The sequence below is a fragment of the Pelobates fuscus genome, chromosome 6 (assembly GCF_036172605.1).
Source record: "Pelobates fuscus isolate aPelFus1 chromosome 6, aPelFus1.pri, whole genome shotgun sequence".
Taxonomy (NCBI): domain Eukaryota; kingdom Metazoa; phylum Chordata; class Amphibia; order Anura; family Pelobatidae; genus Pelobates; species Pelobates fuscus.
In genome coordinates, this window is record NC_086322.1 from 143,520,430 (window position 1) to 143,547,701 (window position 27,272).

The 27,272-nt window shown below is 42.5% G+C and overlaps 2 protein-coding genes across 2 annotated transcripts in view; one reads left to right on the forward strand and one right to left on the reverse strand.

Moving 5' to 3' along the window:
* Positions 1–381, reverse strand: part of GSTCD (glutathione S-transferase C-terminal domain containing) — a 143,278-nt gene extending 142,897 nt beyond the window's left edge. The window contains exon 1 of the mRNA XM_063458384.1: positions 122–381. The gene's annotated coding sequence lies outside the window, so the exon portion shown is untranslated. The remainder of the gene's footprint in view (positions 1–121) is intronic.
* INTS12 (integrator complex subunit 12) lies at positions 291–26,773 on the forward strand. The gene is made up of 7 exons (XM_063458385.1): positions 291–470; positions 15,763–15,927; positions 16,530–16,670; positions 19,150–19,343; positions 20,512–20,671; positions 20,991–21,146; positions 25,229–26,773. Exons 2-7 carry the CDS (start codon positions 15,772–15,774, stop codon positions 25,808–25,810), a joined length of 1,389 nt encoding a protein of 462 aa, XP_063314455.1. The 5' UTR covers positions 291–470; positions 15,763–15,771; the 3' UTR covers positions 25,811–26,773.
* Positions 26,774–27,272: the final 499 nt, after the last annotated feature.

A 27,272-nucleotide genomic window follows, 5' to 3' on the forward strand; every position in this document is an offset into this window, starting at 1 on the left:
ATAATACATCCTAAAACTGCAAAGTAACATGTCCTCAATCTGCCATTAGTTTATATTACACGTTACAGAAACAAGTGATTTCTAAATGTAATAATATACAGTAATTAAATGCAGCCTGTACCTTTACTCAGAGGAAGCTCCAGCCCTGATGTCAATAAACCATGTAAGAGCACATCCAAGCCATGTGCAGCACACTTCCTGTGTCCCCACTAATACACACCGGCCTGACATCAACACAATGTCACTCAATTAAACTCCCCCTACCGACTCGGTATTAGTTCCCTTTTATGATTTTACTAACAGTGCGGCACACAGAGCCTGTCAGTGTACCCGGTGACAGTAATATCTCTGCATGGCACTGTGTACACGGGGGGAACGAAAGGATTCAGCACGAGTAGCAGCCGGACCCACGGACTCCGCTCAATCACCGGAAGCAGAGCGATCACTGGCATCCTACTGAATGAATCCAGGTACCGGCACAGAGACACTGATACACTGTAATACTAACATAGTGTAATACGAGATATACTAATACTAACATATTGTAATACGAGATATACTAATACACTGTAATACTAACATAGTGTAATACGAGATATACTAATACACTGTAATACTAACATAGTGTAATACTAACATAGTGTAATATGAGATTTACTAACATAGTGTAATACTAACATAGTGTAATACTACAAATACTAACATAGTGTAATACTAACTATACTAATACTAATACACTGTAATACTAACATATTGTAATACTAACTATACTAATACTAACTATACTAATACACTGTAATACTAACATAGTGTAATACTAACATATTGTAATACTACATATACTAACATAGTGTAATACTAGATATACTAACATAGTGTAATACTAGATATACTAACATAGTGTAATACTAGATATACTAACATAGTGTAATACTAGATATAATAACATATTGTAATACTACATATACTAACAGTGCAATACTACATATACAAATACTAACATAGTGTAATACTAGATATACTAACATATTGTAATACTACATATTATTATTATTATTATTATTATTATTGCCATTTATATAGCGCCAACAGATTCCGTAGCGCTTTACAATATTTTGAGAGGGGGGATGTAACAATAAATAAGACAATTACAAGAAAACTTACAGGAACAATAGGTTGAAGAGGACCCTGCTTACAGTCTATAGGAGGTGGGGTAGTAGAAACATTAGGATAGGAAATATCAAGTAGGAGTGAAGCAGAGCTGGAGGAGAGAGCAAAGCACTATCCCATAGGAGAGAGCAAGAGACAGGTATGTAAGGGAGAGATTACTCTGGGAGGCCATATGCTTTCCTGAAGAGATGGGTTTTAAGGCCCTTCTTAAATGATTGAAGACTAGGGGAGAGTCTGATGGCAGTAGGCAAGTTATTCCAAAGGAGAGGAGCCGCCCGTGAGAGGTCCTGCAAGCGCGAGTTGGCCGTACGGGTGCGAGCAGCGGTCAGGAGGTGGTGGCGGGCGGAGCGGAGGGTACGAGGAGGGGCATACCTCTGGATCAGTGAAGAGATATAAGAGGGGCTGAAATTGTTCAGTTCTTTAAATGTATGGGTTAGCACTTTGAATTGACTCCTATAGGATACAGGGAGCCAATGTAAGGACTGGCAGAGGGGCGAGGTGTGAGAGGACCGACTGGATAGGAAAATCAGTCTAGCTGCAGCATTCATTACAGACTGTAGCGGGGCAGTACGGCTTTTGGGGAGACCAATCAGGAGAGGGTTACAGTAATCCATGCGGGAAATTACTAGAGCATGGACAAGCTCCTTGGTAGCATCTTGCGTAAGAAAGGGGCGGATGCGGGCTATGTTTTTGAGTTGGAACCTACAGGACTTGGCAACAAACTGGATGTGAGACTCAAAGGTGAGACCAGAGTCAAGTATGACGCCAAGACAGCGCGCTTGTAGGGATGGACTTATGTGGATATCACTGACTTGAAGGGAGAGTGAGAGAGGAGGATCAGTATTAGGAGGAGGAAAGACAAGGAGTTCAGTTTTAGAGAGGTTAAGTTTGAGAAAGCGTGACGACATCCAGTCAGAGATGGAAGAGAGGCAAGCAGTGACACGTTGCAGGACGGCCGGGGAGAGGTCCGGTGAGGAGAGGTATATCCGGTGAGTGTCATCAGCGTACAGGTGGTAGTTGAATCCAAAAGAGGCAATAAGTTTTCCAAGAGAGGCAGTATAAAGAGAAAATAGAAGGGGACCAAGGACAGAGCCTTGGAGAACTCCAACCGAGACAGGGCGAGGGGAGGAGGTATCCTTGGAAAAGGAGACACTAAATGAGCGTTGGGAGAGATAAGAGGAAAACCAAGAGAGGACAGAGTCACAGAGACCGAGTGATTGAAGAGTTTGAAGGAGGAGAGCATGATCAACTGTGTCAAAGGCAGCAGAGAGGTCAAGGAGAATTAATATGGAGTAGTGACCTTTGGATTTAGCGGAGATTAGGTCATTAGTCACTTTGATAAGAGCGGTCTCAGTAGAGTGGAGAGGGCGGAAGCCAGACTGAAGAGGGTCAAGGAGAGAGTTGGAATTAAGGAAGTGAGACACACGGGTAAAGACAAGTCTTTCCAAAAGCTTTGATGAGTAAGGGAGCAGGGATATGGGACGATAGTTAGAGGGGGAGGACGGGTCAAGAGATGTTTTTTTCAGGATAGGTATTACAGTGGCATGTTTAAGGTCAGCAGGAACAGTGCCAGAAGAGAGAGAGCAGATAAATATGTGTGTTAGGGTAGGCACAAGACAAAGGGAGAGAGATCTGATGAGGTGAGATGGGACAGGATCAAGTGGGCAAGTGGTGGGGCGAGAGGAACGGAGAAGTGCAGCCACCTCTTGTTCAGTAGCTGGGGAGAAAGTCTGAAGGGTAGGGAAAGCATGATTTATGTGTGGTTGAGAAAGAGAACGGCAAGGAGGGGAGAATTGTTTCCTTAGCTGTTCAATCTTGTCAGTAAAGTAATATGCAAAGCTATCAGCTGTAAGGTTAGTTTGGGGGGTGGCCACAGCAGGGCGGAGAAGGGAATTAAAAGTGTCAAAGAGACGTCTGGGATTGCGGGAGCATGAACTAATGAGAGAGAAAAAGTAGGACTGTTTGGCGAGGCCAAGGGCTGCGCTGTATGAAAGCAACATGAATCTATAATGAAGATAGTCTGCCTGGGTGCGGGACTTCCTCCAGGAGCGTTCAGCACAGCGGGAGCAACTCTGCAGATAGCGTGTTGATTTATTATGCCAAGGTTGGGGTCGTGTTATCCTCGAGGTGCATGTTTGGAGTGGGGCTGCAGTGTTCAAGGCAGATGTGAGGGTAGTGTTATATGTGGAGATGGCCAGTGAGGGACAGGAGAGGGAAGGGATGGATAGCAGTTGTGAATCAATGTCAGCCGACAGCTGCTGGAGGTCAATAGAGTTAAGGTTCCTCCTGAGCTGAGGGGGGTTAGGCTGAAGTTGTTGGGTGAGGGGGTAATTGAGAGCAAACGATAAGAGGTGGTGATCAGAGAGAGGAAATGGAGTATTGCAGATATTAGATAATGTACATGAATAGGAGAAAATAAGGTCGAGGGTATTGCCAGCTACATGAGTGGGAGAATTAGCCCACTGCAATAGTCCATATACTAACATAGTGTAATACTACATATACAAATACTAACATAGTGTAATACTAGATATACTAACATAGTGTAACACTACATATACAAATACTAACATAGTGTAATACTAGATATACTAACATAATGTAATACTACATATACTAACATAATGTAATACTACATATACTAACATATTGTAATACTACATATACTAACATAGTGTAATACTAGATATACTAACATATTGTAATACTAAATATACTTACATAGTGTAATACTAGATATACTAACATAGTGTAATACTAGATATACTAACATAGTGTAATACTAGATATACTAACATATTGTAATACTAGATATACTAACATAGTGTAATACTAGATATACTAACATAGTGTAATACTAGATATACTAACATAGTGTAATACTACATATACTAACATAGTGTAATACTAGATATACTAACATAGTGTAATACTAGATATACTAACATATTGTAATACTACATATACTAACATAGTGTAATACTAGATATACTAACATAGTGTAATACTAGATATACTAACATATTGTAATACTACATATACTAATACTAACATAGTGTAATACTAGATATACTAAAACTAACATATTGTAATACTAGATATACTGAGAGTAATACTAGATATACTGGGATTAATACACTGTAATACTAGATATACTGAGAGTAATACTAGATATACTGGGATTAATACACTGTAATACTAGATATACTGAGAGTAATACTATATATACTGGGATTAATACACTGTAATACTAGATATACTGGGATTAGCACACTGTAATACTAGGGCTACTGAAGTTAATACATTGTATTGCTGGGGTTATGTGGAGGTACTATAGTGTAATGCGCAGGTTGTGGGGGTTATTACACTGCAATACTAGTATTATGGGGAGGTATTGCAGTCTAATACTATAGTTATGGTGGTTACTACACTGCAATACCATGGTTATGGGAAGGTATTGCTGTATAATTCTTGGGCTATAGGAGGTTGCACCCAGTTATGTTGGGATACTAAGGATTCCGGGAGTTATTCCACTGTATTCAGGGCCGGCCTTAGGCATTTAGACGCCCTGTGCGAAAAATCTTCACAGCGCCCCCCCCCCCCCCCCCCCACGTCATCCATGTATGCTGTAATGTTTGTGTTGTCTGTGTATGTGATAGTAGGTGTGATGACTGTGTGTGATATGTATGCTATGTGTGATATTTGTAATGGGTGTATTAACAGTGTGTGATATGCGTGTATTGGTTGTATGTGACACACACACACACACAGAGTCAGACAGTCATACACACACAGACACACAAAGGCAGACAGTCTCACACACACACACAGGCAGACAGTCAGTCATACACACAGACACAGACAGTAATACACACAGACACACAGAGGCAGACAGTAATACACACAGACACACAGTCATCCACACAGACACACACAGAGGCAGACAGTCATCCACACACACACGCAGACAGTCATACACACAGACAAACACGCAGACAGTCATACACACAGACACACAGAGGCAGACAGCCATACACACAGAGGCAGACAGCCATGCACACAATCACACACACAGAGGCAAACAGTAATACACACAGACACACACACAGAGGCAGACAGTAATACACACAGACACACAGTGGCAGACAGTCATACACACACACACACATGCAGATAGTCATACACACAGACACACATAGGCAGACAGTCATACACACACTGGCAGACAGTCATATATACACACACACACACACACAGGCAGACAGTCTCACACACACAGACACACACAGGCAGACAGTCAGTCATACACACAGACACAGACAGTAATACACACAGACACACACAGTCATACACACAGACACACACAGAGGCAGACAGTCATACACACACACAGACACACACAGGCAGACAGTCATACACACACACACAGGCAGACAGTCATACACACAGACACACAGAGGCAGACAGTCATACACACACAGACAGTAATACACACAGGCAGAGAGTCACACTCACCTGACAATCCCACAGTTACCTGTGGAGTTCATTGTGTAGGCAGTGCAGCTCCTGGTGACTGTTTGGTGGGGAAGCAGGGACTCCTTCCTGCTTCCCCTGCAGCAGTTTTCCGGTGCTTTTAGCTCCGCCCCCGCCACACGGTAAGCTCCGCCCCCGCTGCAAATTTAAAAAAAAAAAAACTTTTTTTTTTTTTTTTTTTTTAAATCCCGGCCGGCTGTGCGGCCGCACGGCGCCCCCTGCTCCATGGCGCCCTGTGGGGCCGCACAGCTCGCACACCCCTAAGGCCGGCCCTGACTGTATTGTTAGGGTTATATGACACTCTAATGCGACTTTTACATGGAGCTATTGCACTAGAGTTGCAGGGAGTTATTGCACTACAATGCTAGCGTTGCACGCTATATTATGCCTCTAATGCTAGGATTAGTGCACTGCAATGTTGAGGTTACAGTGGGTTGAATACATTATAAAGATAGGAGGTATGCACATACTGATCTATTTATCTCAAGCTTGACGGTCACTTTTAGAAGGTAGAATAATAAACACCTGACCACACACCCTTTCTATAGCAACCAACTGAAGGAATGGATGGGCATTTTTATAATTTTATTGTGCTCTAAACTGGATGAAAAAAAATTGTGACGCAGGTGTACAGCTGGAAAATATAGTAAACGAACATTTACTCTGGCGATTGTGAAGCATGTAGTTTAGGTTAATTTGCTAAACAAAAAACTATTCACTATCACTAATCAAATAATTGAACCCTTTATTCCACTGAGTATCCTTAACCCCTTCACTACCAAGCTGTTCTAAAAAAAAAAAAAAAACACCAAAATCTAGGGCAGGGGTAGGCAACCTACGGCACTAGTGCCATGCACGGCACTCGAGGTGTCTTTGCACGGCACTCAAGGCTGCTAGAGACAAACAGGCTCTTGCCTATCAGGAGTCCCAGTAAAACTTCAGATTTCTGCTAATCCGAAAAGGTGGTGAAGGACAATCCTCAATTTATGCATTGCAGCACGTAGAGGAAGTGATTTCAGGTCACTTCCTCCCAGCACTTGTGAATGGGAATCTACACAGTAGTAGAGCAGCTCGCAGTTGCAGCTCCTGTCCTTGACATGTACCTGGCCGGCCTGGTCCCATACGGAACCCAGGATAGCCACCCACACTGCTAGATATACACAGAAATGCAGAATAACCCTCCCCTCATACAAATAATACGGACAGCCCACACACAAACATACACACAATCTGCACAAACACAACACCACTAACAATTCTTATACATGCACACAACCCCACTGCAGCTTCACATGCAATATCCCAAACAGCCCCCACACACTACCAAACACACAATGTGACATATCCATTCACACACACAATTCCACAAGCAGCCCCCATACACAACTCACATTCATATGTATCATACACAATACCATAAACTACTCATGAACATATACAATATAATAGCTAATATACGCAGGGCCGTCTTTAACGTGGGGCAAACAGGGCAGCTGCACCGTGAGCCACGCTGACCTCAACTATTTCTAACCCCCGGCCGGTAATCCGCACACTAAGAAGGCCTTCTGTCAGCAGGGGCCCGGTGGCGCGCTGAGGTGCTTTAACAGCGAGCGGGCCCCTTGCTTTTTGGAAGCAGGCTGGGAGGAAGTGACGGACTTGCATCACTTCCTCCCACAAAGAGAGGAGCGCGCGGGAAAGAAGAGTAGGCAGAGTGGAGGGGGCTGCCCGAGAGAGCCAGACCCCAACTCCCAATACCTTCAGCCACCAGGTAGAAGGTAGGAAACTGGAGAGTGGGTTTTAAAGTGTAAATTTTGTGTGTGTCAGTATATCTGTGTGTGTGTGTGTGTATTTCTGTGTCAGTATGTCTGTCAGTATGTGTGTGTGTCGGTATATCTGTGTGTCAGCATGTCTGTGTGTGTGTCAGCATGTCTGTGTGTGTCAGCATGTCTGTGTGTGTCAGTATGTCTCTGTCAGTATGTCTGTCTGTGTGTGTGTGTCAGTATATCTGTGTGTGTGTGTGTGTCAGCATGTCTGTGTGTGTCAGCATGTCTGTGTGTGTGTGTTAGTATGTCTGTGTGTGTGTCAGTAAATCTGTGTCAGTATATCTGTGTGTGTGTGTGTGTGTGTCAGTATGTCTGTGTATCTGTGTGTGTGTGTGTGTGTGTTTCAGTGTGTATATCTCTGTGTGCATGTATATGTGCATACATCTCAGCATTCACACACTAACACTACACACAAATACACCCCTGCATTCAAATTTCAACACTACGTACAAACACATGTCTGTGTTACAGACCAAAATTATATGTAAATACACCCCTGCATTCAAAAACCAACACTACACAAATACATGCTTGCAATCACGCCAACACCACATACAAAAATATTTCATACAAAAACCTGTTTACATTCAAACACACAAAAACTGCTTAGTGCTAAATACAGACCTGGATACATGGGTAAATGGTAGAGCCCCAGCTGTCAATGCGTTTTTGGAGTTGCACGACAGATGGGGATCTACCTTTTAATCACCCGTGCAACAGGGAGGTCCAAAAAAATTCTTGCACCTCTCTACTTTAGGTCCGCCACTGCGTTGAGGTGGATGACGTGATTGCACGCCTGGGGAGGGGGGACAGGGTTCAGGGGGCCCCAAGCAAATGCTTTGCCCAGGGTCCAGTCAATATTAAAGACGGCCCTGCATATACGCACAAATACAACGATACAAAGCAATTACAGTAAAAATAACACAAGCAGGATACGGCAGCATACACACCTCAATTTAAAAATAATAGGAACGGCACGCTACGGGACATCACAATCCTATATCGGCACAGTGCTGCTAAAAGGTTGCCTACCCCTGATCTAGGGCATCCTGGAAAGTGGTCTTTAAATGTATTATTCCTTTCACTATGCATAGATAGCACATTAAGTAATGGAAACAAAAATTTGAATTTTCATTGGACAGAGAAAATTGAAAGAATTTTTTTTTACCAAATTAAGAATTTACAGATAAGAAAAAATTGTGGTGAATAAATAAATAATATATCTGAGTATGTAACATTCAATTTTTTCCATATATTCTATAATCCTTTAACATGTATATTTTTCCATATGTTCTTACATATCTATGTATACACACACTGATACACAGTTATACAGTCACAGTGCATGTCTGAATGGGTGTATGTAACAGTGTGGTTTTCTGGCATTGTGTGACTGAGAGTGTTCTTGACCGTGGATATCCTTGTGTTAGAATGTGTGTCTCTGTGTCTGGCAGTGTATGTCTGTGAGCAAACTGCTTCCTGTGTTTTATGGGGTGCTACTTGTGGACTTTGCACATTATGTTTATTGCAAGACTGTGTTTGATGTGTGGATTTTGACTGTGCGCATGTATAAAGATGACTGTTTTCAGTGGGGAAATGTGACAGGGTTGTGGGCGTTAGTGTTGGGTTAGGGGATGATTGTGGGTTTTAGGCTGGGTTAGGGGGTGATTGTGACAGGTATGATGACAAGGGTGTGTTTCTGTGCGCAGTCTACCCACATTCTGTAATACCTTTTTTATGTTTGCTTACTTCCTAGTCAGGTAGGGTGGCAATAATCCATTCCCTGGTGGGCTGCCAGTGCAGGTCTGTACCTCCTAGCTGGGTGCAGTCCACTCTGAATGTTCTCTTGAGATCTTTGACCAGGAGGGATCATCTACAGTAATCTGCACCCAGCCAGAGATGTAGGCCAGGCAGGAGAGATCTGTAGATCTCCATAAGTGCCTGTGCAGCTGCAGGTGCAGGTCTGCTGTCTGTGTCCCCAAATGGGACAATTTGCTAATTAAATGTTTACATAAAACATTTTGCTTTCATTATTAAATTGTGTATACACAATTCTGGGGTCAGGTTGGTTGGGAACAGTGTATACATGACTCTTAGGTAATAGGGTTAAGAGTGGCAGAGCTTTGTGGATTGTGTCCTATTGACAATCGGCAGGAGGTTAGTTGCTTCTGACCACATTAATGTTATGTCGGTGGTTTCTGAAACAAATTCTGGAAGGTTGGTTACCGTATAGTACCTTGAATAGTAGTGCTGTAGTACTTTTTAGTACAGGGCTCAAAAAATACCAGGTGCTAGGAAATTTGTCCTGGCACATGGGATTTGTGAGCCCATTCAACCTTGAGGTGACCGGCTGCCAGTGATTGGAAGTGGGCGGCTTATGGAGGCAGGCGGGCGGCATGCGGCTCGTGGAGGCTGACACAGGCTGCTCACAGACCGCTCAGGCGGGCTGCTCATGGACAGGTGAGCGGTCGTGTGGCCAGCTCAGGGAAAGAGAAGGCGGCGAGGGAGCTGTCATCTCCCTGTTCTGCTCCATGATGCGCCTTCCACTGATGCCAGGAGCCAGAATATCAATCCGGCCCCAGCATCACTAAACAGCACTCTAGGGAGTAGAGCAAAAATATGTACCCTAGGGAAATCCGATCTACTCCAGCTCTCCCAAAGGTAGGGAGACTGGGTGTACAAATTTAAATAAAACAATAATTTGTGAGTGTATGTGAAAATGTACGTGTTGCAGTATCATTCTCTGTGTGTCTGTCAGAGTGTGTGGCCGGTCAGAGTGTGTGGCCGGTCAGAGTGTGTGGCCGGTCAGAGTGTGTGGCCGGTCAGAGTGTGTGGCCGGTCAGAGTGTGTGGCCGGTCAGAGTGTGTGCCTCTCTGCGAGTGTGTGCCTGTCTGCGAGAGTGTGTCTGTCACATCAGTGAGTTTGTGTGTTTGTCTGTTTAGGTAACCCTCCAGTCACATGGTAAAGGTGTTCTTACTCACCTTTTTTCCCATGCTGTGATGGTCTCATAGCGGCTATCTCCACCTCCATGGCTGAGATCATCATTCTTGACAATCTCAGTCAATCCAATACCTTCCAGTAGGAAAGCATTGGTAGACTATTGTGCATGTGCAGGAAAATGCAACCCTGCGCCAATCAACATCTCCTCATAGAAATGCATTGAATCAATGCCTTTCTAATGGGTAATATTCAGCATCTCCATGCAGAGCGTGTGTGTGTAGATGCTGAACATAGGTGCTGCACTGACCCAGGAAGCACCTCTAGTGGCCATCTGAGTGACTGTTACTAGATGTGTAACTATTCATTGCCTTTTGTGCAGGGACAGGCTGTAGACTTCAGAACAACTACATTAAGCTGTAGTGGTTCTGGTGACTATTGTGTCCCTTTAAGAATTGTATTTTTGACGTTGAAAAATCTGGCTTTTAACTTTTTTTATCTGGCTCCTAGATTCCAAGCAAATTTGTCAAGCCATGTCTTAGTACCCATTCATAAAGAAGTATGCAGGATTTTTAAGAAACCCTTACAAAGAGGTGTAGTCCAGGACCTGAGCCAAAGGTCAGGAAGCCAGAAGAGCAACAGGAAGTGCAGAGACTAGAGAAAGGGACACAGTATATAATGCTATAGATCAGGGGTTCCCCGCCCAGTCCTCAAGTAACCCCTATCAGTCCAGGATTTAGGGATTACCCTGTTGTGTCTAAAGTGTTTTTTTCCTTCTAAAAACACTTGAGACACAACTGTGGAATCCCTAAATCCGTGACTGTTAGGGGGTATTTGAGGACTGGGTTGGGAACCACTGCTATAGATGAATGTTTTAGGCAGGGTTAGGCCCATTGTGCATATATGAGGTAGGACACTCCACTGTCACCTAGGTGATTTAAATGGGGCTACTAAAAGTAAAATAGTGTTGCTTTTCACAAATTTCTACAGTAAGATGGAAGTGGATTGTTTATGTTTGGTTATTGTTTGTTGAAGGGAATAACTTGGTTAAAGGTGTAACTATTCTCTCAATGTTGGTTTATTTTTTTTTTTTTATGGTTTGGCCAGTGATCAGAAGGACAGGAATTGACAAAGCAAAACAAAAGCCTTTCTCAGTCTATTTATACACTGATCAGCCACAATATTAAAGTTTTCCCCTGACGATATACTGCACCGAAATACGCATCAAACTACTTGCTTTTTCTTGGGCACCTTACCTCACCTAATTCACCATACACTTGGTGATTCTTTCTTTGCAATTATGATTATCTAATTGTATCTGTATCTATTTTTATAATTTTTTTTATCCCTATCCTGTTTAGTTAGATCATGGGTAGTCAACCTGGTCCCTACTACTCACTAGTGGGCGGTTTGGGATTTCAGGTGGGTTCTGCAGAAAACGCCCGGTGGGCCTCGTTGGCTGTGGACCAAGGCTGGCAGAGGAGATCCTTTAAACTCCTCTGCCGGCCCATTGAGAGCCAGCCTTGATGTAAACCCTCTCGGACAGGTGAGATCTCCTCACCGGCCTGCTAGCACTTAGTTCCAGCAGAGGGAGGAAAGGGCTTGGGAGGCTCTGTGTTCCTCCCACGAGCAGGCTGGTCGGAGCGTGGCCGTGCATTACCATGGCAATGCTCCAATACAGTGCTGTGCTCACAGGAGAGTCAGCCTGCAGACGGAGGAGCTGCAGGCTAAAGTGAACATGCCACCACTGGACCACTAGAGCTTGCAGCATTACCCCCTCCCCCCCCCCCCCTCCTTGGTAAAAACTAAGAAGAAGGGAGGGGGAGACATTAAGATAGATTTTCACATCTCACCCACCTACACACAGCATAGACCCTATGCACCTTTCACACACTACACCCCTCAAACACACTGTGCCCCCCTCACATACACACACAGACTGCCCCCCTCACATACACACACAGACTGCCCCCCTCACATACACACACAGACTGCCCCCCTCACATACACACACAGACTGCCCCCCTCACATACACACACAGACTGCCCCCCTCACATACACACACAGACTGCCCCCCTCACATACACACACAGACTGCCCCCCTCACATACACACACAGACTGCCCCCCTCACATACACACACAGACTGCCCCCCTCACATACACACACAGACTGCCCCCCTCACATACACACACACAGACTGCCCCCCTCACATACACACACACAGACTGCCCCCCTCACATACACACACACAGACTGCCCCCCTCCCATACACACACAGACTGCCCCCCTCACATACACACACAGACTGCCCCCCTCACATACACACACAGACTGCCCCCCTCACATACACACACAGACTGCCCCCTCACATACACACACAGACTGCCCCCCTCACATACACACACAGACTGCCCCCCTCACATACACACACAGACTGCCCCCCTCACATACACACACAGACTGCCCCCCTCACATACACACACAGACTGCCCCCCTCACATACACACACAGACTGCCCCCCTCACATACACACACACAGACTGCCCCCCTCACATACACACACAGACTGCCCCCCTCACATACACACACACAGACTGCCCCCCTCACATACACACACAGACTGCCCCCCTCACATACACACACAGACTGCCCCCCTCACATACACACACAGACTGCCCCCCTCACATACACACACAGACTGCCCCCCTCACATACACACACAGACTGCCCCCCTCACATACACACACAGACTGCCCCCCTCACATACACACACAGACTGCCCCCCTCACATACACACACAGACTGCCCCCCTCACATACACACACAGACTGCCCCCCTCACATACACACACAGACTGCCCCCCTCACATACACACACAGACTGCCCCCCTCACATACACACACAGACTGCCCCCCTCACATACACACACAGACTGCCCCCCCTCACATACACACACAGACTGCCCCCCTCACATACACACACAGACTGCCCCCCTCACATACACACACAGACTGCCCCCCTCACATACACACACAGACTGCCCCCCTCACATACACACACAGACTGCCCCCCTCACATACACACACAGACTGCCCCCTCACACACGCACACACTGCCCCGTCACACACGCACACACTGCCCCCCTCACACACGCACACACTGCCCCCCTCACACACCCACTACCTGCCCACATACGCACTGCCCGCCTACACACACACAGTACCCTTCACACACACTACACCCTTCGCACACATACACAGCACCCATCACCCACACACAAACACAAATACAGCACCACTCACACTGCACCCCTCACACACAGCTCCACTCACCCTTCACACACAATGCACCTCTCCCACACACACTACATCCTTCACACACACACACACACACACACCACCCTTCACACACACACACACCACCCTTCACACACACACAGCACCTCACAGACACACATCGAAAAAAAAGTAGAATAGAAAAAATTAGATACATTTAAGTATATATTTTTTCTAAAAAATAAAAAAATAGCTTGCACTATAAAATTACTTTCTGTGGCACTGGTGGGCGGTAAGCAAATTTTACCATCCACAAAGATACAAAAGTGGGCAGTCAGTATTAAAAGGTTGACTACCCCTGAGTTAGACTCACAGGAAAGTAGGCTTTTCTATCATCATGTTACTCTATTTTGATACACCCATGTGACATATTTTGTGTCTTGCTTTCCTGTGTGTGTTTTGCATTGTTAGGCATTTACTCCATTTTGCCATTATGCCCTGTTGTGATTATGGGACTATTTAAGATATTATTTAGACGTTTGCTCTACACTTAACAATATATGACTCGTTGTTATTCTATTGTGCTCTTTGGATGATATTTTATAGGCCTGTTTTGCCTACTCTCCTTAATGTGCTGTTATCCCCTGACAGTTTTTTGGGTCATATATTATGTTTTACTTTTGATACCTTTTATTTGTGGTTGAGCAGAGGCCATTTTAAAAACCTTGTTGACTGCTCTTCTTACTTGTATGGTGTATATATATAATCCCTTTGTAATCTGGGGGGGGGATAATAGGATAGGGATTAGCCTAACAGGGTTTGGTTTATTTATCTTTTCTTGACTTTTGACTTTTTGTCTTTCACTTAAGCTGGGAGCTTTTGCACTTTACACCCACAATCAGTATGATTCTAGAGGATGTATCCATCATATCCAGGTGGCATTTCTTCACTTAAGTGAATTAGTGCCCTTAATTTGCATTTCTCAATAACTTCGTCACCCCTGGAGTGTCTTACTGGTGTGTTGGTTCCGTTGTTTTCACTGATCCAATATTGTTTTTTTCTTTTTTTGTTTCAGTATTAAATGGTGCACATTCAAAAATAAACTCCTTTGCTGAATGAAGTGTAATTATTTCTGTGCATATTTGACATCTGATGGCAGCATAAACAGCAGGTTGGTGATAGGCATCTAATGCCAACACAGCCCCTACCCCTGCAGCAAATGGGTGTGACGTCTATAAAGGGAGATCAGGCTGTAGGGAGAACTTGACCTCAGAGATGGAACAGATAAAGTTAATTAGCTCTGTTTTAAATTTTTGAAGTGGGGAGCATAAGAGCAAAGCAAGGGTAACTAACCAAAAAGAGTGTTTTCTGAAAACACCTTTTTGTTTGGCATAATCCTTCAAGTGCTCAGTGGGCTAATGCATCATCACTAGAATCTGTTCAACACTTGTGGGTCATAGGTTCAATTTCCTGTAGGGTTCACTCAGCCCTTCATCCTTCCGAGGTAGGTATAATGAGTACAATTAAATTGACTAGATATTGGGCAAAAGTAACATCCCCAGGACCTACTTGGAAACAAGAGTAATCTGAATGTACCTACCCTGCTTAAATACTTTGTTATTATTAATGTTTGCATTATGGTTCTCAAGTATTCATTATTAATGTATTCCTTATTGTTCTAAAAAAAACAGCTTAAACTTCATTAAAATTTGTTTCTCTTGTAAAATGTAATACAAACAATTGCCATGGGAATCCTGCAGATTAATGCATGTGGCCTGTATTCTTTCAGTTTGGACCTTATTGAATGATGTGGCACTAGTTAAATCAATACTTAATACATGCATGAGTACAGAGCTTTGCAAAAAAAAAAATGTTTGTGTTTGGTTTGTTTAACAGTAACATTGTGAAATATTGCTCCCTATTGTGTTGCATTTTCCAAATGGTGAAATAAATAAAATCGCCAATGTATTCACCTTATTCTACCTCTGGGATTGAACTTCTTATATTTCATGCCTTTCAGGTTCCCATCATGGCAGCCGTGATAAACACTGAACTAGATCCAATTTTTCTGAAGGCACTTGGCTACCTTCATTCCAAGAGCAAGGACTCTGCTGAAAAACTGAAGGCGTTACTGGATGAGTCTCTGTGCAGGGGCATTGACTCTGGCTATCGACCTCCTCAGAAAGTGAGCAACACATTTTGAATAGATGATACAGGATCCATGTGCATTTTAACAAGGCTCATATATTGCAAAATGGACCACATACTGACTCTGATTGAATCCTGACATGGTCTTGTATTATAGAACATTATCCAGACATGTAGTTTGTTGTTGATTCCACATATTTAGATATTTAGTGATTAAGCAGCACTCTGTCTTTAAAGTATATAGCAAAGTAGGAAACTGGCATTCTAAAACTCTTCGTCTGACCGCAGTCCGAATACTAAGTGACTGACCTAGCACCTGTTTATAAAACTGTTATTTTTCTGTTTAGTACAACACTTATCATGCCTTGGCATTAACTAAAATAGTTAAATGTTTCCATTTGGCAACCTAACTACAGACTTTTAAGGGATAAAATGAAAAATTCTTCCACTCTGCTATATTGACCTAAGTGTTAAAACTTACAGTTAGCTCACAATTGTTAATAATTGTGCATACATGTATAAGGTAAGGGTGAGCCCGAAACCGGAGCAAGGAGGACTCAATGATAAGTCATTTGAGGGACAAAGTAACTAAAAACTACTTTGATTTATGATTTATATTTTTTTTACTTACATTTTAAGGAAATTGACCAACCTAAAGTAACAATGTCCAAACCGAAGCCAGAAATGAAAGGCAGCAGCTCATCTGTGAGTGGCATTCCGAGCAAATCTCTTGCACCAGAGAAGTTGAAGAAGGAGGCAGAAAAGAGATCAACTGACAAGGTAGTAGTCCACTGCAGTATTACCATGTGTTTCCTATTTCTGTGTTGAGAACGTTGGTAACACCATGGTAAGGATAATTTCCATTCTGTTTCTCGTTACCTTACCCCACTAAATTCTTTTGGTCGTGAGTAGTGCTGCAAAAGTAATCGGAAAACATATCTCTGTGGCCCTACAGTTTTCAGGGCGACATTGTCAATCATCATACTGCAGGGTGTTTGATCATCAGCTCAGTAATGCTGTATGAGCGTATGTGCACTCAGGCATTTCTTCAGTGGCACTACAAAGGTTAATGTGATATGCATGCTGTGTAAATTTAAATACACCATTAAACCATTGAGATTTTTAGAAAAATTAAATCATGGCTAGAAACATAGAATGTGACAGCAGATAAGAACCATTCGGCCCATCTAGTCTGCCCAATTTTCGAAATACTTTTAATTAGTCCCTGGCTTTATCTTAAGTCTAGGCTAGCTTTATGCCTATCCCACACATGCTTGAACTCCCTCACTGTGTTAACCTCTACCACTTCAGCTGAAAGGCTATTCCATGCGTCCTCTAACCTCTCTGTAAAGTAATACTTCCTGATATTATTTTTAAACCTTTGCCTCTCTGATTTAAGACTATGTCCTCTTGTTGTGGTAGTTTTTCTTCTTTTAAATATAGATAGTCTCCTCCTTTACTGTGTTGATTCCCTTTATGTATTTAAATGTCTATCATATCCCCCTTGTCTCGTCTTTCCTCCAAGCTATACATGTTAAGATCCTTTAACCTTTCCTTGTAAGTTTTATAATGCAATCCATGAAACAGTTTAGTAGCTTTTCTCTGAACTCTTTCTAAAATATCAATATTCTTCTGGAGATACGGTCTCCAGTACTGCGTACAATACTCCAAGTGAGGTCTCACCAGTGTTCTGTACAATGGCATGAGCACTTCCCTCTTTCTACTGCTAATATCTCTCCCTATACAACCAAGCATTATGCTAGCATTTCCTGCTGCTCTATTACATTGTCTGCCTACCTTTTAGTCATCAGAAATAATCACCCCTAAATCCCTTTCCTCAGATGTTGAGGTTAGGACTCTATCAAATATTCTGTACTCTGCCCTTGGGTTTTTACGTCCAAGATGCATTATCTTGCACTTATCCACATTAAATGTCAGTTGCCACAACTCTGACCATTTTTCTAGTTTACCTAAATCATTTGCCATTTGGCTTATCCCTCCAGGAACATCAACCCTGTTACATATCTTAGTATCATCAGCAAAAATACATACCTTACCATCAAGACCTTCTGCAATATCACTAATAAAAATATTAAAGAGAATGGGTCCAAGTACAGATCCCTGGAGTACCCCACTGGTAACTAGACCGTGCTTGGAATAGACTCCGTTGACTACAACCCTTTGTTGTCTGTCAAAGTTCCTTTACCTCAGAAACCTTACTACAAGCCAACCCATTTGTCCCTAGATGGACAGGTACATCCAATTCCCCTTCCTGCTTTGCTCGCATAACAATATTACAAATACGTCTCCTGTCTCTGTGAGCAGTAGCTCCAGGAAGACATCTCACAAAGCCACTATTGTCCAACTCCACAATTCTTAAGATAGAATCCCCCAACAACAACTGCTTTCTATCAGGCCTCACCTTGTCCTTTTTGTCATTGGCTGCACTCTTGCTCACCTTAGGCATAGAGGATGGTGGTTCCACAAGCTCGGTGCCTGAGCCTTTCTCCGTAACACCACTACAATCTGAAAGTGCAGAGAATGAATTATGTAGAGACACAGACTGTGCAGTATGCCTTTTGTCCATATCTGTCAGTCTACCAGATCCTACAGTAATGCATCTCTTCGGCAGTGGATTTCCAACAGTCCCAGCCTTTGCTTGTTTAACAGATAATTTACAAATCTCCGACTTCAAAAATACAATCTCATGCTGCAATATAGAGAACTGTCTACAGATTAGAAAACATCCAAACCTCCAAAAAGTGGAGCATGAAGCAAATGCACAACAACTATTACACTGAACTAAGTCTGCCATTTTAATGAGATGAGGAGTTTAAATCAAACAAATCTTACTTTTTCTTTATTTTTTCCCCCCACCTTCTGTGTACCTCAGATATACCTGCAGTCTATCTCCAGAATATCTCCAAATACACTTTGTAGCAGCACTTAGAAGCAGCTGCCAAACTAGTTGGCTAATTTGTAGAAAATGTGAATCCCTAATTTAAAGTCTATTTAGTAACAAATGAGATGTCCAGACGCCACAAGTAAGCAGCTGCCACAGTGTTAATAAAGAGTGGATATGTCAGCTGTAATTGGTACTTACCGTGACATTAACCCAGAGTCTGAAATTTCAAGGGACATGTCCAGCCAAGTCCTAAATCATTATTCAGATTTAAAGGTTACTTGCCAAATGAGTGTAACAATATTTTATGTGTGTTTGTTTCCCTGTTATTCTCACTATGTATATGTTTGGTATTAGCTGAAGGTGGAGCTAAGTGACCTAGCAGACTTGCCAAAGAAACCTTGTTTGGAGAAACCAGAAGCCCGTTCCTCCCCCATCACTGTGCAGACCAGCAAGGATTTTATCACGATTGGTCTTTCAAGTGTGATGAATGATGAGACCAGCGCTGATGATTTTGCCATGGAGATGGGCCTGGCCTGCGTTGTGTGCCGGTGAGTGTGTACAGTCCGTTTTCTTTCTGTGATTATTTTTTTATATTATTTTTCTATTGAGAATGTAGATTTTATGTGATATATAAATCAGTTGGATAATGGTTAACTCTGACACATAACTTTGCAATGTGCAAGTAAAACAAGAAGCACCATTTTGTGTATACTCTATTTTATCACATAGTTTTTCATACCCTGTGAAACACATTTTGATTTGGATTTTACTACACTGGCTGGTTGCTCATAGATTAATTGATCTTGCTACCCTATACTCTCACAGAAGGTGTATTATAGCAGGTATCAAACAGCTGTAGCCGAGAAAATCCAAAGCACTGTGCAATGTTAATGTTTAATTATTATTATTATTATTATTATTATTGCCATTTATATAGCGCCAACAGATTCCGTAGCGCTTTACAATATTTTGAGAGGGGGGGATGTAACAATAAATAAGACAATTACAAGAAAACTTACAGGAATGATAGGTTGAAGAGGACCCTGCTCAAATGAGCTTACAGTCTATTGGAGGTGGGGTATTAGAAACATTAGGATAGGAAATATCAAGTAGGAGTGAAGCAGAGCTGGAGGAGAGAGCAAAGCACTATCCCATAGGAGAGCAAGCGACAGGTATGTAAGGGAGAGATTACTCTGGGAGGCCATACGCTTTCCTGAAGAGATGGGTTTTAAGGCCCTTCTTAAATGATTGAAGACTAGGGGAGAGTCTGATGGCAGTAGGCAAGTTATTCCATAGGAGAGGAGCCGCCCGTGAGAAGTCCTGCAAGCGTGAGTTGGCCGTACGGGTGCGAGCAGCGGTCAGGAGGTGGTCGTGGGCAGAGCGGAGGGTACGAGGAGGGGCATACCTCTGGATCAGTGAAGAGATATAAGAGGGGTTGGAATTGTTCAGTGCTTTAAATGTATGGGTTAGCACTTTGAATTGACTCCTATAGGATACAGGGAGCCAATGTAAGGACTGGCAGAGGGGCGAGGTGTGCGAGGACCGACTGGATAAGAAAATCAGTCTAGCTGCAGCATTCATTACAGACTGTAGCGGGGCAGTACGGCTTTTGGGGAGACCAATCAGGAGAGGGTTACAGTAATCCATGCGGGAAATTACTAGAGCATGGACAAGCTCCTTAATGATTATCTAAAGTATCAAACTTGTTGTTTTCAGACAAATGACTGTATTCTCTGGTAACGTGTTGGTTGAATGCCAGGAATGCCACAATCTGTACCATCAGGACTGCCACAAACCCCAGGTCACAGATAAGGATGTGAATGACCCTCGTCTTGTCTGGTATTGTGCCCGCTGTACCAGGCAAATGAAAAGAATGGTAGGCATTCTGTGTGTCCAGAATTTACAAAAAATCTTTTCAGAAATTTAAGAGTAGGGAAAGACGACCAGAATGTGATATTGCATTGTATTTGTTTTATTTAGTTTCAGTAAACCAGATCATCTGAGATGTATAGTGTATCATTAAAAAGGTTACATTTGGTGTGTTTTGCTCTGTTCAATACACAGTATTATGTATTTGCTAAAAGGTTACCATCTGAAGAAAAAAAAACAAAAAAAGATAGCTAGTCTGTGTATGTGTTTCTATACAGGGTCTTGTAGTTTCTGTTTTCTATTTCTATGTTCCATGTATTATTCAGGCACAAAAGAATCAGAAGCCCTCTCAAAAGCCTGTCCCGTCCTCAGTAACTACAGCTCTACCAGTTGTAAAGGATCCATCCATCAGCAAACCTGAACAGAAACCCAAGCCAGATTCTGCAAACACATTTTTAGCATTTAAAAGAGCAGAAGTTAAGGTATGGTTTTACTTAATTTAATGTGAAATGCAGAATGTGTATATTATAAGATAAAAATCTTCTTAATCAGTTCTTGTATTTTATATATACATATATAAAGCTCCATAAAGCATATTTACATTGTAGAACTGATATCTGCTATTTAATTGTAGCAGCTACAATGGTTTTCTTGTTTCAAATATTGATATTCAAAATGTGCCTGACATTCGTCCTCTATTCTGGGAGAAATTTTAAGGACTGTATTTTGGTTAGGCTTTTTAGAAATTCAGCACGGGACACCCTAGATGCCAAAATCACTACGTCTTAATGAATGGGTTTTGGTCCAAAGGTCCCGTCCCTTTTATCTGGCTCTGCAAAACAATGCTGTCTGAGAAACAGCCATGTTTTCATTTTCAATAACTTTAAGTGGCTGTTTATCTGAGCTTTCATATTGAAGATCTTTGATTTTCTTCATGTTCATGCGTCATCCAACACCACTTGTTTACATTGAGCAGCTTGTCTAAGAGAAGCTTTGCTTTGGATCAAGATTATCAAAAATGTTAATCTCAGAGAAGTTGGAGTGGTTGCTGGAGGAGACTGCCTCTGCACTGGATTACATTTGTGGCTAATTGCTTTTTCCTTCATTTTTTATATTTTTAAAGGGGTGGTGCCCTAAATCCAGTACAGTAAATGAATACCCAAAGGTTAAACATGAATATATTTATAGTTAACATTACAGGAGTCTTTTTTTTTTTTTTTTTTTAATTCTTTATTTTATTTGTGCATCAGATAACAGTAGTCATGCAGAGCCACGACAGCATCTGCAGGCATTTGCATAGTTTGACATATACGTGGCAGTGTAAACGGCACATTTTTTTTTTTTGAATGACATGCAAGAGACAAACTCGTGTAATTAGGATGTATAAGCTTACATTGCTCGATGGGTACATAGACTTAAAACAGTGTCAAAGGTAAAGATCGCGCTCAGACGCTTTATATGCTTAAAGAATATGCTTAAACTACGCTTTGAAATTTGCCTGGCATCTAGTAATATAGTGAAGATCGCGCTTCAGCGCTTGTTATGCTTAAAGTCGCTTAAAATATGCTTAGAATACGCCTTGAAGTTTGCCTGGCATATAGTGATTTAGTAAAGATCGCGCTTGACATAAAAGTGTAGGATTAACACCAAAACCAAGAAAAACGGTAAACGCTTCATACGTTAAGAGGCTTCAATGCGAGAAAATAGACTGCACTTCTATATTGTTTCTGCGTCTAGGTGAAGTGTATGCGAAATATAACCGCTTATTTATAAGTAGGAGCTTATGGAAAAACAACAGATAAAATGATTTTGCTTTAAATGACAGGCACCCAGCGGGTTAACTACGTGGCTAAACAGGAGAAACTGTGGTATTAAGCTAATCGTATAGTTGTGGAGCATTGTATGCCAAGTAGGGGTAGTCAAAGGCTAGTAAAACAAGTATGCCAGATTGTGTAACCATCTTAACCTGACCCAGAGTTGGCGTTGCATAGCCTTAATTATAAACCTGCCGGTGGTCATTAATGTAGTTCTCTTGGCAGGGTTATGGACCAGTCCCGGATCAGCCGACCCGCACATGGGCCATTTGGGATAGACAGTCTCTGCAACTGGGGAGGGCCAGGGTTCCTCTTTGGCTTGATCGTGTGCGGCAGTAAGCTGTGCTGTGGCTTGGTAGGTTGCTGTATTCCACGATTGCAGAGTAGAGGCTTGCTGGTCTAAGGTGCTATGTCTAGGTGCTTTGCCGGGGCTTTGTGGCTGCCTGGCTGTTTCGCTCTTACTTGTGTGTGAGTGGTGGCCTGCACCCAGTGTGCTCCGAACCTTCGTCCGCCGCCATTGCGTCTTGGTCTACTTGTCCCCTCCGAATGCCCGCAGTGTAGCTCCGTAGTGGCATCGGCGGGTGTCAGGACGGATCCATGAGGAGACCATCTTAGCCACTTGAAGGTACAGCACCCCTCTGTCGCATAGCATCATGTAGAACTTTGAGCAAAGTCGGTCCAGTGCTTCTAGGTGCTGCGAGTGTGGGTAGCTGTCTGCGTGCTCCTGCTCTGGCTCCTGCTGGGTGGCCATTTTATGCATGCCCAGGCACCCTTTGTCTCGGTCGACTAGTTAGCCTTATTTCTCAGCTGCAGATTGTGTCCGCTTTTCTGCTATGGACCGGGATGACCCCCACCGGTCCAGAGGGGGGGGAACTGGGGGTTCCGGCGTCGAGGAGAGCGTCCGCCTCTCCCCGGCATCCACTCCCGCAGGCCGCAATTCGTGTGTCGGGCCACCGGCTCCGGCAAGCTCAGGAGAGGGCTCATCCGGTGCTATGGTGCACCCCCGTCACGGGTGGCACACCCCGATGGGTGTAGGAGCTCTGTGGCCGCCGGTATCGGCTGTTTTGCTGTCCGCCCGGCGGGAGCTCTTTCCCCGCACGTCCGTGCTGCTTGGCGGTCCGACTCCGCCCCCCTACAGGAGTCTTTTTAAAGATTTTTACGAGCAAGTGACACAGCCTTTAAATAAATCATATACATTTTAGCAGTAGGATCAAGTGAGAACTAGCATTTATAGCTACACCATGAAAAAATGTTATGCCACTTTCTTCACCTATCTAGTGCCAGTTCTTATGGTTCTTTCTTATCGGCATCCAACTAATTTTTCTAGCTGCCTCTCATTCATTCAAGTTGTCCTTTCCCTCCAAGTTCCACATGCATTTCTGATAAAGAGAGAGACATGTTTTTTTACCTGTCAAAGCAGCTTGGAATGACTATCCATTGCTAAACCCAGCCAGTCTGACATCACACAAAGTACGGTACTGTGTCCCAGAATGAATTACCTGGGGAAGGGAGATTATCTGTTGGTTAATGTTTCTGTTGGGTGGTGGGTGATGAATGATCTACTGTATATTATTTAGTTGAACTCTCAGGTTTGTTTTGTCAGAGAGCCTCTATTAAAATAGAGCAGTGGCTGTTATTTGGAGTTGCTATTTATTTGCATCTCCTTCCTACTATAAGAATTTAAAGTCTTAATCAAGATTTGTAAGACTTTCAAGGGAATGTTGACATTTTCTGTGCTGCATTAGTGTGCATTACTGAAGTTGCTAATTGTAAAACTGTTTCTTGGTGCTTCCACAGTACCTTGATGGTAATTCTGGGTAAACATGTCAGTCTGCTGTATACTGTTAGTGTAGGTTATCTCCGTGTTTGCACAACACAGTAAAATAATTAAAGTGATGGTTGTACAGGAGATTTGCAGATTAATATGTCCACTCATGGTGAAGTTCTAATTTAGGAAAAAATGCTGTTATAGCCATTCTAGCTTAAACAAGCATTTTTTTCATTTTTGAAAGGCGTATGTGTGCAATCTGGCAGGTAATATTTTTCCAAGCGATAGCAATGGGGAAAAACATAAATGTGTGTGCTGCGTAAATTGTATGGTTTTCCTTGTGAATATTCTCTTTCACACCAACTCTACTGCCAATCTCTTAGACAAATCATTGTTGGCTGACACTAACATTTTTCTTTTCTGAGTAAACAAAAAAAGTCTTTAATAGAAGGAAAGAATAAACAATGTAAACAAATAAACAAATGCTGTTGGATTGAGAGGGTATTACACATATTAAGAAAGTTGTTGTTTTATCCTCTAGTAGGACGTCTGTGCTTTAGCCTTCAGCTGGCACAGTGTCCCTTCTTGCACACTTTTCTTTCCCCTCTCTCAGCTGTCAGTCACATAGCCAGCAAGGCACTTTTCCTGATTCTGTACTGGGACAGAAAGTGGAAAATAATGCTTCTAATAGAGAAGCATCAGATTGGTTGGGAAATAATCTACCACGGCAAGGACACCCTCTCACCTCTAGATTAAAGGGAATTAACATCTTTGTTTTGAAGGTGGCCCACAAGTCTAAACAATAGTCTAGCATTTTAAATGACGCTTTAGTATTCCCTAATCCTACTTACTTCATATTTTCCACTGAAAAAACATTTAAATTGTCCTTTTAATTCTTTATCGTGGGTTTACAATTGTACATGATGAGTATGTTTCTCACTATTATTTACCAATACTTGTTTTTACTTTGTCGTGAATTAAGGTATCAGCTGCAGTGTCCTCCAATTCCTCAAGTTCTGCAGCCTCATCTACAGCTGCAAGTGGCCTCACAGGATGGGCTGCATTTGGTGCCAAAACGGCAAGTGCCGCGCCAGTATCAGCCAAGTTGAGTTCAACAGCACCGTCTAGCAGTGGGAAGCCGCCTGCACTTTCTGCAGGACAGAAACCTACAGGTACATCTGGAATGGCCACTTCTAAAACTGGTTCAGGGTCTAAAACTGGATCAAGCAGCAACACCTCTAATACCATCCCATTTAAACCTCTGCCACCTCTTATACTTGGCAAACCTGGTCTCAGTCATTCCTTGAGTAGTGACAATGTCAGCAAAACCAGCCTGCCCAGTCCAAGCACAAACACATCTGGCAGCAGCAGTCAACTGATTAGTGGAAATGGAGGAGGCAATTCTTCAGGAAGCAGTGGGAGCAGTAGTAGTAAAACTACCGTGGACCCCAATAATCAGCAGTCCGGAGCAAAAGGCCCCACATCTCAGGAATCTCAATTGAATGCAATGAAGCGCTTGCAAATGGTAAAGAAGAAAGCTGCACAGAAAAAGCTAAAGAAGTAATGTCATGATAAACTCAAAATGCAATCTATTTATTGGTTGATGTTGCAGACTGCTAGCATCAGACTGTTGTTAGGGGAGAGTACACTGAATATAATCTGATAAATTAAGAACTTTAGTTACTTGTAATTTAATTTGTACGGTTGTGAAATTTGTTTCCCCAGTCAATACCACCACTTTGTTACTAAATTTGATTATTTTCATAATCAACCCATTGACCAGGTGATAATGAATACTGTTTTTTAAAAAGACTCTCTAGAGGAGACACATATTATAAACATTGATTCAGAGATCTGATCCACCTGCAGAGGCCAATAAATCCTATCTGGGTAGTGGTTCCCTACCACTACCGTCCTATAGCTTTCTGTGCAAGAATTAGTTAACATTTTGTGTGTCATGGTTTACTAACTTGTAATGAACATCAACCACTGGTAACTCAACACAAGCATCACATCTTTCATTATAATAACATAGCAAAAAGTAATAATGAAAACGACATCAACAGATAACTTTTCAATAACGTTTATTAAAAAATATGTTGGCATTTTATTTTAAGAAATTTACATGTGGCCAGACCATATAGTTTTTTGTTTTTTTTTGATTCAGCAATGTAAGTCATTTTCCTATAAAAGTTCATCTTGATCAGCAGCGGCCTGAAGTGTCTCTTTAAGGTTTCTAATCTTAAAATGACAAGTCATGTTTGTTTTCAAATTCATGTGTTTTTTTATTTTATTTTTGTTTACTTTTTTATTCCTCTTTGTTAACCCACAGTAGGGACACTGCAAACTCTGTAGACAAATTATTGAAACCATGCCTCCATCAGCATTATATCAGATTTGATGCTCTATTTTGGATTATTTTGAGCATAGTCTCACGATAGAGTGTATTATTTGTGTATGAATTTCAGTCTTTCTACTGATGCAGTATATTATATTAATCAAAGAATGATGTACATGGATAGGGTACTTGTACAACAAAATAAACATTCTTTTTATACTTTGATGTGTCATTTTTGTCATACGAATCTTTGTCATGCTCAAATATAAACATATGTTCTCTCCCAATTTCCCCCAGAGCTTGTAGACTTCAGATTACCTTAAATTCCTCTCTCCTCTTTTCATATTAACAATGCTTTTACCTACTGTTTCCCCCTCTATAATATTTTCAAAAGTGGCCATGGACTTCTCTCCTGCAAAGCTTCGTTATCCTTGGGTCTTCTTTAGCATTAATCTTCAATATTCTGCTGAATATGTCTTTCTTAAATCATGTCTCACAAAATGCCTCATCCGCACATTGTCTCTTAATGCTCAAGTTTCATATGATATTTTTTTCTACAACCTCTCTATATTTATTTTCCCCATACTCATTCCTGTCCTTTCCATCCTTATTTTCTCACAATGCTTGCTTTACCTCCTTCCATTTTTCTCGGTGGTTCTGCTCACTCTCCCTGTTGACTCTGTACTCC